This window comes from Takifugu flavidus, chromosome 7, assembly GCF_003711565.1.
Source record: "Takifugu flavidus isolate HTHZ2018 chromosome 7, ASM371156v2, whole genome shotgun sequence".
Lineage (NCBI taxonomy): Eukaryota > Metazoa > Chordata > Actinopteri > Tetraodontiformes > Tetraodontidae > Takifugu > Takifugu flavidus.
Genome location: NC_079526.1, coordinates 5138880 through 5154198, shown reverse-complemented (window position 1 = coordinate 5154198; position 15319 = coordinate 5138880). Strand labels below are relative to the sequence as shown.

The following is a 15319-nucleotide window of genomic DNA, read 5'->3' as shown; positions in this document are numbered from 1 at the left end:
GGAGGTGAGGGCACAAGACATTTAATTTCTCTCCACCTTTCGCTTCATTTCAGGGATGTACCTATCCGACCTGACGTACATAGACTCGGCCTACCCCTCCACAGGCAGCATACTGGAGAACGAACAGAGGTCGAACCTGATGAATAACATTCTCAGAATCATCTCAGACCTGCAGAGATCCTGCACCTATGGTGAGCACACACAGTAGATCCAGTCGATGGTTGGAAGGCACAATATGATATTTATATGATTTTTATTATTCAGGCAGCTACTGATGGATCGCTATTATTGCGAAATCGCCTCGACTCGTTCTCTCTTTCTTTCAGATGTACCAGTGTTGCCTCATGTACAGAAGTATCTAAACTCTGTCAGATACATTGAGGAGCTGCAGAAATTCGTGGAGGACGATAACTACAAGTGAGGGTTTAATGGCGGAAGCGGTTATTGCTAATTTATGTCGCCCGTATCACTTTCATCTGGACAGTGACATTGCTTTGAAGATGACGTCAGTGTTGTTTTGATTTAGATTGTCACAGAAGATTGAGCCAGGCACCAGCACCCCCCGAGCAAATGCTTCCAAAGAAGATCTTGCAGGTAAGCTGAGTTCTTTTCAATTTTGGACTTTTTTAAATTTTTACCTTGGTTATAAATATTCCCCCCACCCCGACTCTCACTTAAAGGTCAGGAGGCATCAGCCTCTCCTCTCTGCGGCCGTAAATGTACAATATCGTCCGAAGTACCCGCCACGCCGCCGTCACCTAGGAACCTGCTGCCCTACGGACACAGGAAGTGCCACAGCCTGGGCTACAAGTCAGTATTTTGTGGCTTTAGGGGTGGCTTTAAATAGCACCCATCATGTGGTCAAAAACCTTTCTGTGTCTTGCTAGTTTCATTCATAAGATGAACACGGTGGAGTTCAAAAGCGCGACGTTCCCCAACGCTGGTTCTCGACACCTGCTGGATGACAGTGTGATGGAGAGCCACAGTCCCAGCCGATGTCAAGCAGAGAGCTCCACTCTGTCTAGCGGCATTTCACTTGGTAACGCGCACACGCACGTATAGAGCATTCGTTTTATTGTGAAGCAGTTTGTCTCATTTTTCTTTCCGTCACAGGGAGCAGCGATGGCTCTGAGATCAGTGAAGAGGTGTCTTGGCCGGCTTTTGAGAGGTAAGGCGTAGATGTTTGTGGTCGTGTTCCAGTTCCCATCAAAACGACATGCAAGCTCATGATTTGACCTACCCCCCCCCCCCCCCGCAGCAGATGTGATTGTGTAATCTGAAACGCTCTGGCCTCAAGATGGCCTTTTCTGAAACGATCTGCCATTAAGGCTCGCGCACGAACGCAATGGCCGGTCTTTGCTTCTAGCTTCACAGCCAGGTCCCGTCATGCCTCATATTTTCATCGCTGCTTTCAGATGCTTCTGCTCCTCCCCGCAGCCTGAGCCCAATTCCAGTGCATAACATCTCAATCCCCAGCAGCTGTCAGTCAACCTCTGCACCAACAGATGTTTACTTTCAGTAGTTCAAACCTAAATAGTCACAGCTCTAGACGCTTCCCAACACCACTTCTAGCTTCACACTATTGAACGACCCTGTAATTGAAAATCAGAAGCTCTCCTAACTGAATGGCTGCTGCTCCATCTTCCCTTAATCCATGCAGTTTTCAGGGAGTGATGATTAAACAAGAGGAAAAAAAACCCAGTAACAGTGTCCCGTGCCCCCATCCTGTCTTATCCTATTCTGAACAGGACTCGCTTCTATCACTCTTTGGGCCCAGTGACCCGAGTGGCCCGCATCCCATACAGAGGAGTCCTGAGGCCCAGCAGGTACAGACTGGAAACCAGCCTGACCACACGCAAAAACCCTCTCTGATCCTCACTTCACACCTCTGTTGTTTCTGCAAGGGGCTGTTCTTACTGCTGCGGGCCTGTGCGTGTGTGTGTGTGTGTGTGTGTGTGTGTGTGTGTGTGTGTGTATGTGTGTGATTCCAAAAAAAAAGGGATTAGCAAAGTATCATCATTGGGGCAGCGTTCTTCTTCTTCTTGTGTTTAAAGTTTTAAATGAGTAATTTCTTGCATGTCTGCTTCTCTCTCTCTCTCTCTCTCTCTCGCTCTCGCTCTCTCTCTCTCTCGCTCTCTCTCTCTCTCTCTTGCACACACACACCCACCCACACACACACACACACACACAGCTCATAGTCAACCTGGACCACCGCCCGCGATACATGAAGCTTTAGGCGTTTTCCTCAGCCTTTTTCACCCCATGTGCGACTGCAAAGGAACGGCTCCGTCCCCCTTCCTCAAAGCGGAGTGGCCTTCCTTGCGGTCAGGGATGGTTCTGTCTACAGTCCTTTCCACCAGACAGCACTGGGCTCCTCTGCTGGTCTTCTTGCTTTGAACTCTCAGACAGACATAATCTGCACCCCCACCTCAACCATCTGAACAGATTTGAGCGTCAGCATTATAAACCGGAGTAAATCTGGAACTGCAAATTGTGTCTGTCTTTTTGCTTCACTCTACTAATTCACCGGTGATCTGAGGCGGACCTTGTCGTCCTTCCTGGGTGTGTTTTCTGACTCGGTGTAAAGTTTGTGACGTTTGTCCTGTTGCAGCTCAGCAGAGTCGGAGGAGCTGGCCGTTCACCTGTATCCAGGAGCGGTGACGGTGCAGGGTGTCCTAAAGAGAAAGACTGTGCTGAAGGAGGGCAAGAAACCAACGGTGAGAACACACACACATTCACTCACAGAGGTGCTGTAAATGTCCACACTACGTAATGCATGACAGCCCCTCACTGCCCCTTTTTGCTTCCTGTACGTTCATTTTGTGGACAGATAATTCCTTTTCCTTTTGTCTGGAAACAAATCTGGATCTTATTATGCTCTCATGTGTTTTGTATCTGTCTAATTTATACGTATCTATAAACACGTAGAGAGATTGATGGCTTTGTAGTCAGAGGAAATCTCTCCACACCAGGAGTAATATTCAGTGGCTTCACTTCACCTCCTTTTTTTCCCTCTCAGACATTTTCTTGCTGATATCTGTCTTTATTGACTCTGGCCTCCAACATTTTTAATCTATAGAAGAATCTCTGCCAAGGGAGAATGTTTACATTTCAAACCGTGCCGTCACTCTTCTTCAGTCACGTCCGCTCCTGCTTTTCTCATCATAAACGAATCATCCCCGAATCGAGGATTAATAGAAGCTGATAGACGAGCGAGCATTCAGGCGAATTTGACGGTTGAATTTCCGCAGGTGGCGGCATGGACCAAATACTGGGTGGCTCTCTGTGGGGACCAGCTCTACTACTACCCTGCCAAGTCTCTGAAGGCCACCGAGAGAAAGCATGTAGGTCACACGAGCAATCAGACAGATCACATCCACGGTACCCGTCCTGGCAGGAGTCCATGGAACTTTTTAAAGTTCTAAAGAGGTTTTAAAAGTGTTTATGTGGACGAGCGCGACAGCAGATAATTGAGCTGACGTGTATGAAAAGATCTTAAGACTTAAAAGTTGTGGAATCGGCTCCTTTGGACAGATGAACTCGAGATAAACTTGAATCAGGTTGATGAGAAGAGAAAAGTGTGGAGAATAGAAGCATCCTAATGAAAGCGCATCGTGGGTGAAACGTGGTTGCAGCAGTTTCAGGGGATGCTTATGAAACCCAGAGTGCTGGTGTTCATCCACCATGTGACTGCTGAGGGAAGCAGCAGGACGAGTTCTGGTCCAGACAGATCGATACTGTCGGAAGATTGAGCCAATCTCAAACTGAACAGGGACAACAACAAACCCTGCATGCCCCGTTTGAAATGGAAGTTTGATAGACATTTAGGTCCGATTTTGATTTGGCCTCTCAGATTTAAGCTGAAATTCTGCCATTTCTCAGTTTGAGTCTTTTATATTAAATCCGTCGTGGTCGTTACGGACGGAGACAGCCTCGTTGTCCGGACCACTGTGTGTTTAAATGTCCAGATGGAGCCTGACGCAGGCCGTGCGTTTCCTGGGAACATTTGGTAAAAGTATGCCTGCTCATGAGAGAGATTTGAGATGCAGTGATTGTGTGTGTGTCTGCATTTATATACATGGGGGGGGGGGGGCGGTTGGGATGTTGGGGGACAGACAGATGGTAGCACTCATTGGATAATGAGTCCAGTGAGATCACTGCAGTCTTGTATGTCACTCACGGGGTAATGAGAACCTTGTGGAGCGCACATGCAGACTGGGGAGGGGGGGATATCAGAGCTGTTTGTTGTGAAGGTTGAGCCCAAAACACAACAGAGACATCAGACACATAACACCTCCCCCTCCAACCACCCCCCCCCCTCTCTTTACGCCATCTAGTTCAAATCCACATCCACTAAAAGCGGGTCTGTGGTGGGTTTAATGGCCATGATGGCCGACGATCCCGAGCATCCAGACGTCTTCTTGCTGACAGACTCGGAACGGGGTGAGAAACACACACACACACACACACACACACACTTTGTTTTTGGAATGCAGACAGGACTGAAAGACGTGTTGCCTCACATTGTTTGGCTTCCGTTGCCCAGGTAACACCTACAAGTACCAGGCAGGGAACAGGATGAACGCTTTGCTGTGGTTTAAACATCTGAGTGCTGCCTGTCAGAGCAATAGACAGCAGGTATGGAGCTGCATCAACACCTGTACCTCTGTGCGCGCACACACACACACACACACACACACACACACACACACACACACACACACATTGTGGGTTGTTTCATCACAGTGACGTTGTATCCAGGTGCCGGCCAACTTGATGTCATTCGAGTGAGCAACGCTGAGAGGTGTGACTGAGCAGAGGAGAGGGATGAAGAGGAGTGTTGACTCTGGAATCTTTCACTGCCATGAGCCCTGACCCCCCCACCACTCAGCCTCACTGCAGCCTCCCCTGCCAACACTGCCTTAACCGGAGTGTGTGCGTATGCGCGCTTGTGTGTGTGTGTGTGTGTGTGTGTGATTGTTTTGGTTGAACTAACTACTGAACAAGGACCTATACCACTGCTCTCATTTCCCCTCTCGGCATCTTCAGTCTTGAGCACTCGAGCGGAGCCGAGCGGAGCCGAGCGGCTCCTCCCTCGCGGACTGTTCATCAGCGAACGGCAGTAAACTTCTCCTGTTTACTTCTTTTTTATGTCACCCCAATGCTACCGTGTCAGACTCCCACCTTTTTATTCAAGTCGACACACAAATCCAGTGTGCAAGTCTCACGTTGGACCAATCCACTGGACTTTGGAGGGTTTAAAAACACTTTTTACTAGCTTGGTTCACACTTTTAAACATCGTTTGTAGTATATACTGTATATGATATTGTTCATACACTTGAGTTGACTTGGAGTCACAGGATCATTTACATGAGCCACAAACTCACTTTCCCACATAGATACAGACATTCGCACACATTTGAATGCATCATTATAAACATAAGGGCTCTGTTACACTTAATTCCAGCAGAGGTTTTTTTCCAGTTGTCCTGTTTTTATGATACAGCTCTTGATAAGTGTTCTGATCTTAAGTAAAGCTGCGTGCACAGTTGTATTCGGTGATACTTGCTTAAATGGCAGAAATTGTTGTTTTACAGAGGTACGATATTCCCAGAACCTAAGCTACAGACAAGAACATGGTGGGATTTAGGAGGGGGTGTCTTTTGAAAACATTCTCCAGTGTTTTCTGCTCTCAGAAACCCACATTCGACTTGAAACCCTGAAGGCGTCAGAGAGAGAGCGTCTCCATCTCAACACATTATTTAATCTCCTCTTGTACTCGTCAGTCACGATGCTTAGAGCTTCTGATCTGGAGCAGATTATAATGCTACCTGGAGCCATTCAGAGCCTGTTTTAAGTCTTGTGTTAAGGGTTTTGGTTTTTTTGTTTTGTTTCTGGAGAGGGATGGTGCATTTCACAGTATTAATAAGTAGTAGATGATTGCACATTAATGTAGTATCGTCTGTTACATTTGAATGTTGCATTTTTGTGTTTCTCCTCTTTTGGGGTATTTGGAATATTTCATGTACATAAATTTTTTTTTTAATTTTTTTTTTTTTTTTTAAATTAACCCTGCCTGTATTACATCTAATTTGGAAAAGCACCTCAGTCATTCGGTGCCAATGTTTCCCTCCTGTTGATACAAAAGGTTTCAGGCTGCCACAACTGGTGGGAATAACTATCAAATACTTTTTAAACATCACTGTTTACATTTTATGTTTACATAGTATTTCTTCCCCCTTCACAACTTAATGGTTCAGTCAGAAATCATCAGCTTAGCAGCAGGTGGATGGACTCACGGTCTCTCTCTCCCTCTCTCTCTCTCTCACACACACTTATAAATATGATTCAGTCCAACATTTTCTTCAGGCTAATGTCCAGTTCACTGAGGCACACGTGTGCACAAAAACAGACTCTCAGCCACAGTCCAAGTCCCCATTTCAGCTTTTTTTTAGGTCATAGCATAAATCAGAACAGAGATGATGAAATGAACCTGTGGAGGAGTGAATGAGGATGTGAGTACAGGCAGATGAAATGCTGCGGTTATATGTGCGTGCATACCCCTCTATTTTTATAAAATAATTCAAACCAGAGACACAGCCGGCCTAGGCCACCGTCACCACGGGGGGTGGGGGGGGGGGGTCCGCTTCCTCCGTGTTAACGGCCACTAGCTAGTGCCAGGAATGCCAACTGGCTGGTCATAGGGGCTGCGCGTAGCAACACGAGTAGATGAGAATGGAAACTGCAGAAACGCCACAAGTGGAAGGTGTTTTTCTGAAGTGGAGGGATTGTGAAGCGTGAAGAGCTGTGCAGGGACAAAGAGGGTCTGAAATACTGTAGGTGACACGAATGAGGGGTGTTTATTTAATCTTGAATATTCATACAGTACAAGTGGAATCTGTTTTGTTGGTGATGCAGAGAAACAGGAAATCTCTTTTTTAAATGTCAATGGAAGAAGTCAGTGTAAACATTGAGTTTGGAGCATTATTTGAATTATTTGTAGTCAACCATCCTTCCTTCAATGACAAAGCCCAGATCTTATGAAGCTCTCTGGCTGAGGTTTCTCTGTCACGTGATTTCTTTTTTCTTTTTTGATATTATCTATAAAATGTGTGGTCAAATTAATGGAAACATGTTAGTTTGAAGCTTGTTGGCACGAAAGGATTTCTTGCTTTTCACTGCCAGTCACAAATATAGGGTCTAACATCAAATACAACTGATTTAAAATCTCTTTCAGGCTAGGATTGGAAAGTCCCTTGTCCTTTAAATTGACCACACCATCTACAAATGCAGAGTCTATTTGCTGTCTAAATTCCGTTGTTTCACACAAAGTTTAAGATGAAGGGTTTAGTTTTTGTTCGAGAAGTTGAGCCTGACTCTGTACCTCCTCTGTGGTGTGTTCACTGTTTACCAGGAACAAGAACAGGATGACATATGACCCCACCTGGCTCTGCGTGTGTGTCTCTGCCAGTGTCGCAACTGTGGCGAGCGCTGTGACCTCAATGTTGAGTGATGTGCTGCCAGGTGTGAAGAAACAATAAACACCCTTTTTTACTCCACTTTCTCGTCTCATTCTTTGTTCCTTTGATTATTTTATTTGTACAGAGGAATAGATGGAGACAGTTGATTCAATCAGTGAGGGAAACACTGATTGACGGAACAACTTTTACATGCAACTGTGATGTATTTTTTTGTCTATCAGTAAGAAGAATAATGTAGAATTTGACACAAAATTGTGGCTTGCAAGAAAGGCCTACGTCACTGCTGTCACGTGATTGGAATATCGAAATATCTCAATTATTGTTCATGCTAAATAACCTTCCAATGGGACGCAGAGAAACAGGTTATTTATGGATCCACACAATCAGCCATTCGTTTATATAAAACCGTGTTTATAGAACGTTTCATTTATTTGAAGTGGACTGTAAGCGTTTTTAACGGGTTTTTCTTCAGCTGCGTCATTTGAGAGCCGTTCTCACCGTTATCGCCGCGCTACCGCCCCTGGTGGCGGTATGACCGAGGTACAGGAGTGGGAAGTGGAGGCTGTAGGCCAGGGAAGGAGCTGGAGGATAAGGGCGGAGGAGCGTGCTCTACCGGGGGATCGAGAAACTGACAGACCACCGTGGCGCGTGTGCACGTTAAATGTCGGAAGATTTTCGCAGCTGGAAGCTATTTTGCGCGCAATACGCGACAAATGTCCACAAGGTAGGTGAGTTGGGTGACGACAACAGACAACGCAGCTGTGCTGGACTGTAGCTAGCAGGCTGCTGTAGCTAACTCCCGCTGCCAGGTGTACGGGGTCTGCACAGCGGCTATCGCTGCTGCCCCTTCATAATTGCAGTCATTTTACGCCGGGTGGAGATTTTTGTAGGAGTAATCCACCGTAGGACGTCTATATGGTCGTGTCCCGTGCACGCTGCACCGCCGGTGGTGTTGTCTCTTTGGTCCTCAGACGGCAACATGAAAGATCGATTGTGAGAGGGAAGCGAGCGCCTGCGTGGCTGGATCTGCGTAAAACTAGAGCTTTTTTTTTGGAACTATCTGCTTAATATGATATGTTGGTTTTGTGACGGGTTTGGCGCAGATCGGGTCATTATGTCAGCCAGTGTATGGACGGTGTAACGTGGCACCCTGTTTTATTGCTGAGGTGACGTGTAGGTTTATGTGGCAGGCCGTCAAGTTCAACCTGAGGCGGCGTCATCAGAGATGTTTGACACGCTAAAACACCACCAACCACAAAGATTGGCTTTCTCCTCCCCTGAATGTGACCGTCGCTGCAGCTCTGCAGGCTGCATGCTCATCATCGCCTGGAGGAAGGACGCAAATCTGAAGTTTGGGCGCTTTGAATGTGTGGCCAGGTTCAGCCCAGCCAGAACAAGCTTTGCTTCTGATGGCATGCAGTCTTCCAGGACTACCAAGCTCACTTTGTAGACTCTGAGACCACAATAAAACCGTCACGCATATACAGTCCGTCCCTGAAGTAGACAGTTAAAGTTTGTTTTTTTTTGTTTTTTTTAAATTGTCATTCGGAGCCAAACTTTAACATGAAATGATACAAAATGGTGCTCTCCAGTTCCCAGTTAAAACCAACAGGAAACAGTCAAGCAAATAATCCATGTACATAAAGACTGTACAGTAAGAGGCAGGGAGTGAGCCTAAAGGGCCTGTCTTGGCTATCGGGAAAAGCAACATTAACAAGCCACAGGAAAGAAAAGTCTTCTTCAGTTGTGTCTTGGACACTGCTGCCTCCTGCCTGTGGTGTCCCCTCAGAACTGGGAATCTTGTCCTTCAGCCGATGGTTTAGATGTCTGTGGTGGTGGCCAGGCTGCTCCCTACTGTCCTCTCTGCAGCCAGCAGCTGTTGTTCCGCGCGATGATGCTGGAGCTGAGGATGCTCTCCTCCGTAGGTCAGCACTAAGCTCCTGGTTCAGTCCAGCATGTCTCACCCTGCAGGTAATCTCCTGGGTGAGAAAAACGACACGGATGCAAATGAAACAGGCACATTAATCACGTTCTGTTTCAGGCCGATGTTCACGGGGAACTCGGGATACGGCTGTGGAGGATCCCCGGTCCCCTAGTAAACCCCCTCGAGTTCCAATAAAGACGAGCAATATGAGAAGCCCAGTAAAATGAAGCGAGACAATGGCTGCGTTTCAGATCAGGGTTTAGGTTTCCATATGATCCAGATCTTGTGACATTGGTTTCTTTTTCTTTCTTTTTTTAACCTGTGAAACGTCAGTGGTCTTGTGTTTTCTCAGTTCAGCTGTTTACTCTTCACACCTGACAATGGCGGCAGTAATCAGATGGGGATTGGCCGTACTCCCTATGAATGTCACGTGGTTCTTGAAGGTTTTTATTACAAACATCAGGAACGGTCTCAGAATTGTACCAACCTGCTGACAGAGACGGCCTGAGTGATCCAGATGGAGTTGCATATGTTGGGCACCTCTTCTGGGTCAATCTTTATCCCCCAGGGGCGTGAGGATCGACCGGTTTCCTCCCCCCACAGTTTCAGTACATTTTTCAATTCACTCTTTCCCCTCTCATCCCTCCTCTCTTCCTCGCCAACCTCCTCTCCTGTGTCCCCCCCCCCCTCCCCTGCAGGTGAGTCCAGGCTGCAGCTCGGGAGAAACACAACCGCCTTTCATAAGACCGCCACCCACAGGCCTGGCAGGAGACCAGGAGGTAGAGGGGCCATGCATCAGGGGTGAGGGGGCCAATTGCTGCGGGGGACACACACACAATATCAGTTGAGGTGAGGCGGGGGCAGGGGCCGGCCGGCCGGCGTGGACATGAAGCTGAAACAGCGCGTAGTGGTGCTGTGTGCCGTGCTGCTCCTGCTCGGCCTCGCCAAGATCTTCCTGCTGGATGGGGGCGAGGGCTCTGCAGCCAGTCGGCGGGACCTCCGGGCGTTCCGAAGGGTGAGTCTTTCCCAGACTGTGTCCTGTCCTCAGCTTTGTAAAGAAAACATGTCAAACCAGAGCATTTAAAACGTTTTTAGAAGACTACATAACCCAAAGTGCTTTCAGACGTAAAGCCGATCGTCGTGGTTATTAATATACTCGCACGTGGGTCTTATTAGATGGAAGCTGGCCTTTCTCTTTCCCGGGGAGCTCGGCTCACTCACACACTCCAGTCTCCGTGGGAGATCGCCAGCCAGTGGGTGGGCCCAAGAGAGGTGTACCCCGAGGAGACGCCAGAGCTGGCGGCCGTGCTCACATCGCTCAGCACGGCGAGGGTAGAGCGGGCAGACGTGGGCTACAAAGGTACACAGCTGAAAGCCCTGTTGGTACTGGACGGGGGACAGAAAGTGGTCTTCAAACCCAAGAGGTCAGGGTCAGACGTGATGGGATGTCACCCTGTAGGCCGATCCCCTCGTTTATTACCCTCCGTCTTCTCTCCCTCAGGTACGGCCGAGACTACGTGGTGGAGGGCGAGCCGTACGCTGGCTATGACAGACACAACGCGGAGGTGGCAGCTTTCCACCTGGACAGGTGCGTCGAGATGCATTTTCATTTTTTTTTAATATCGATTTTAAGTTTCTACAGCAGAAATTGAGTCGGTAATGAAACCGCGTTGGTAACGAGCGGAGAGATGTTGGATTGCCTTAATGGCGTCCTGTGTCCTGCAGGATCCTGGGCTTCAGGAGGGCGCCCCTGGTGGTAGGAAGATACGTCAACCTGCGGACAGAAATCAAACCGGTGGCCACAGAGCAGCTGCTGAGCACTTTCCTGATGCAGGGTCAGTATCTGTTCTCTTTCTTGTCCTCTGTTTGTCAAAAAACTCGTCAGGCCAGGAAACTCCACACCACGTCTTGTTTGGGGAAGGTGTGGCTGCGTAACCTGTCGATAAAGGTCCAATTTGAAGGCTGGAACAAAGTAGTTCTGACCAGAAGCAGTAACAAGGTTTTCTACCCTTTCACGACCTCTCTTCTCAGGCTTGATTGATTGTTTTAATTACTTGGAGTAGGTAAAAACTCATCTCTAAGGTTTCGGGTTTAGATTATAAGTGTGAAATGATCTACCTGTGAAGCTCTGCTGTGGTCAGAATGAGTAACCATTCAGTCCACAGCTCAGTCCCATTCTTGATGTATAAACGTCGAAACATCCTGTAACATCAGAATGACCACAGTGTGGAGCAGTATCAACACTTTTTTTAGGCTCAGGTTTCTGTGGGGTGAATATTGCTCAGCTTTCGGCTTTAGTATTTCAACACATACGTCAGGGTTATTCATCCCACCCATATTTGGTCAAATTTAAATTTTTGGTCAATGTTTCCATTCTGAAAATATCTTGATTTATTTCCTTCCTTCTGTTCCTCCACTGAAGGTGGTGTTGGAACTACTTGTTGGTTATTGATTATTTGATATTTGAGATGCAGTTTTTGATGTATCGCCGCTCCAGTAAGGCTCAGTTTTGGGGCACAGTTTTAGAATATTTTCCATCAGCGTTCTCTGTAGTCAGTGGATTTGAGAACCTGGACACTCATTATGTGCGTCCATTAGTAGCATGAAATGGTTTGTTATCCAATCCAGCTAATTTTCAAATATATGTCGTAAAATGTAAATTGTGTGAAAACCAGAAGTAGGTGGAAAGACCCCTCCCTACCCAGGGTTCCCACCCGGTCATCTCCCCTCCTGGGCAGGAATTCTGTGTCGTTTGACCACAACCTGGAAAGTTTGTGTCCTTGTGGAACTCAGATTATACTTGTCCGTGTCCGTCTTAGAGGGACTGTATTTCTACAATTACATTTATGGTGAAAGCCAGCTCAAGATACATATCGGTAAATATTAAGCGCGTTTGTAAATGTCCGATAAAACAGCCGCGTTCATGATTTTCCTTCTGTCTTTCTACAGGTAATAACACCTGTTTCTATGGAAAGTGTTATTACTGCAGAGAGAGCGAGCCAGCCTGTGCAGAGGGGGAGCTGATGGAGGGATCGTTAACCCTTTGGCTCCCTGACGTCTGGCCACTGCAGAAACACAGACACCCCTGGGGACGCACATACAGAGAGGGCAAGCTGGCCAGGTGCGTGCTGGTCCACCTTTAGTGCATGTGTGCATAAACATCACTAACCAGACCAAGCCCTCGTCAAGGTTCTGGGAGTCCTTGGGAACACCAACAGGAAAATGGACCCTCCTTGTCTTGGTGTCTTGGAGCTTGACCTGGAGTTGATCCTGCTGCCAGTCGCTCTCCTATTGCTCAAAATTACGTTTAAAAAAAAAAAGCACCTTGCATTGCTCCGTTTTCAGGTTGGCATGTGTCAATACATGGCCTAAATCAGAAAAACGACATTCTGGTATTCATCCTGTAATTAAAAGGCAAGAATAATGCTTTTGCATGTAAATGTAAACGGTGTTACTGGCGAGCGCAGCTAGGATTCAACTCAAAACCAGAATATACGAGTCCATGTCAACAGTCATTGTGTCCAGTGTGTTAGTCATCAGTACATTCGTGTTTCTCATCTCAGTATTTGGGCTGTGGTGCACCTCATATGCTGCCGTTGACTGGTCTCTATTTTTGGCTCTCAGCCGTTATCACTGATGGCTGCTGGAAGCAAAAAAAAATCAAATATTTGGACTTCAGCATGTCTGTGCCTCTGCAGGTGGGAGTACGACGAGAGCTACTGCGAAGCGGTGAAGAAAATGCCGCCGTACGACGCCGGGCCGAGACTGCTGGACGTCATCGACACGGCCGTATTCGATTACCTCATTGGGAACGCCGACCGGCATCACTATGAGAGTTTCCAGGATGACGGCGGCGCCAGCATGCTCATCCTGCTCGACAATGCCAAGAGGTGAGGACATTGGCGATGTTCCCGAACGCCACAAGCTGCCCTTGGTCATTCTTTAACGAGGCTCACCCAAACCCAGAACCTTGAAATTCCTCAATATTTAACGCTGCTGAGATGGCGTGAATCAGCCTATTGCCATGAAGTGACTGTTTTTAAGCAACTTAAAACAGTTAAAGCATATTTGTCTGCCTGTGCGTGTGTGTGTGTGTGTGTGTGTGTAGCTTTGGAAACGCAGCTCTAGATGAACGCAGCATCCTCGCTCCGCTCTATCAGTGCTGCATGTGAGTATCGGCATACCAGCCAGTTAGTGGTCATTTCTTGTCTATGACATCATGTTTTTTTCCCCCTCACCTGCCAGGATCCGCGTGTCCACCTGGAACAGATTAAACCTTCTGAGAGGCGGAGCTCTGAGCTCAGCCATGAGGCAGGCGATGGCGTTTGACCCCATCCACCCGGTCCTGGCTGAACCCCACCTGGCCGCTCTGGACAGACGTCTGTCTGCAGTCGCAGCAACTGTCAAGCAGTGTATGGAGACGCACGGGCCCGACAACACGTTAATAGAGGACCGAATGAACCTCCCCCATCCCTAGACGAGGATGGAAACAGCTGGGACTTGTGACTGAGCCTGGTTCTGAAGGGGGGCTGAACGTGAACTGTTTACTTTTCATCCTTTTCATCACGACCTTGTTTGATCCCTCATAAAACTGGAGTGGTTTCTTGAGGACCGGCTGGTTTCTCAGTGGCCTCACGTTCACCTGTGTGGCTCCTCAACCGTGTCTCACCCCCCCAACCCTCCAGTCTGATACTACTGGTGATGCTGACACTGCTGCCTCATGCCGATTCCTCCATTCAACTCCAACTTTCAGTTCTACAGTGAATGTGTAACAGAGCAGCGAGGTGAAATGGAGCATTTGGAGGAAAAATACCGCTTTTAGTTCAGGGTGTTGGGATTAATTTTAAGAAGAGTATAAAATGGCACTAATTCATTATTGTGTACATATTTAAGGAAGTCGTGATGAGATTGTGAGACAAAGGAATATATAGATTTTGTGGATTATATGGGTCGGTGTGTGTGCGCGCGTGTGTGTGTGTGTGTGTGTGTGTGTGTACGAGTGCTGTGAACATGAAGAGCTACTGACATACAGCTAAAGCCTTGAACCTCTCAGGGTTCAGGTTTGTGGGTTCATCTTAACCATTAAATTCTGGTCTATTTAATTGTCCCATCTTCTTTGCCTTTTTTAACCACTCAAAATTATGCAGGTGTTTTGAGGTTTCTGCAGCTTATTTTGAGGCTTTGAGTCACTTCCTGTTTATTGTGCAACTACAATTTATGGGAAACACAAAACTTTATGATAATTTATAAGTTAGTAAGTCTTTATTCGCACATTTACTAAATTATTCACTCAACTCTGTCCTGTTTATTTTATTTTTTGTTTTAAACCAGATTTAAAAGAAATGAGGCAACCAGACTCACCCTGTGGTTGAGGCTGCTGGGATCCGCAACACCTGTAGATCAACCAGCCATAAAGTAGAGCCACCATCACAACACTTAGCACCTGATTTGGCTCTGATTGTGCGAGTAGCGATTGTTGGTCTCCCACATTGTGTGCAAACATTGCACATTTTAAAATGCGACACAGAAGAACTGAAGGACTTGTGGGTCCTAATGAGTCACCTGTTTTCCCCAAACAACTTCAACAAACTTTTTCCTGTTACTCCTTTTACTGTCTCAACACCTAACGTGTAACTGTGTTAAATTTGTTAAAGACAGTTTTGCTGATGGAGTTCCCCACGTCATCATTGCGCACACAAAGTCTTTTACTGTATAAAGCCTAATTGTATGGTAATTTTGCCATAAACCGCTCACCCCTGGAAGCGGACTAACACGCTCTGGGGCCTGGGTTTTATTACTCTCAGGTCCTGCAATATAGGTGAAACAATAGAGTAGGTTCCCTTCACCACATGCAAGCGTTTGAGCTGCTGCCATACATCTGCCTCTGTGTGCGCACCTGTTTTGTTGAGTGTC

At 47.2% G+C, this 15319-nt stretch overlaps 2 protein-coding genes across 5 annotated transcripts in view; both read left to right on the top strand.

Moving 5' to 3' along the window:
• ralgps2 (Ral GEF with PH domain and SH3 binding motif 2) overlaps positions 1–7560 on the top strand; it is a 46111-nt gene extending 38551 nt beyond the window's left edge. For 3 of the 4 annotated variants that reach the window (XM_057039072.1, XM_057039073.1, XM_057039074.1), the window contains exons 10-21: positions 54–191; positions 327–417; positions 527–594; positions 681–810; positions 888–1039; positions 1114–1168; positions 1749–1826; positions 2612–2717; positions 3252–3344; positions 4338–4443; positions 4547–4638; positions 4762–7560. In XM_057039072.1, the coding sequence (XP_056895052.1) occupies positions 54–191; positions 327–417; positions 527–594; positions 681–810; positions 888–1039; positions 1114–1168; positions 1749–1826; positions 2612–2717; positions 3252–3344; positions 4338–4443; positions 4547–4638; positions 4762–4791 (1139 nt within the window). In that variant the 3' untranslated portion in view covers positions 4792–7560. The remainder of the gene's footprint in view (positions 1–53; positions 192–326; positions 418–526; positions 595–680; positions 811–887; positions 1040–1113; positions 1169–1748; positions 1827–2611; positions 2718–3251; positions 3345–4337; positions 4444–4546; positions 4639–4761) is intronic. The other variant, XM_057039075.1, reaches the window with a different exon arrangement.
• Positions 7561–8009: 449 nt separating this feature from the next.
• fam20b (FAM20B glycosaminoglycan xylosylkinase) lies at positions 8010–14508 on the top strand. The gene is made up of 9 exons (XM_057039110.1): positions 8010–8206; positions 10105–10421; positions 10583–10830; positions 10908–10994; positions 11132–11241; positions 12356–12527; positions 13105–13296; positions 13515–13574; positions 13652–14508. The coding sequence occupies exons 2-9, from the start codon at positions 10293–10295 to the stop codon at positions 13881–13883; spliced, it is 1230 nt and encodes a 409-aa protein (XP_056895090.1). The 5' UTR covers positions 8010–8206; positions 10105–10292; the 3' UTR covers positions 13884–14508.
• Positions 14509–15319: the final 811 nt, after the last annotated feature.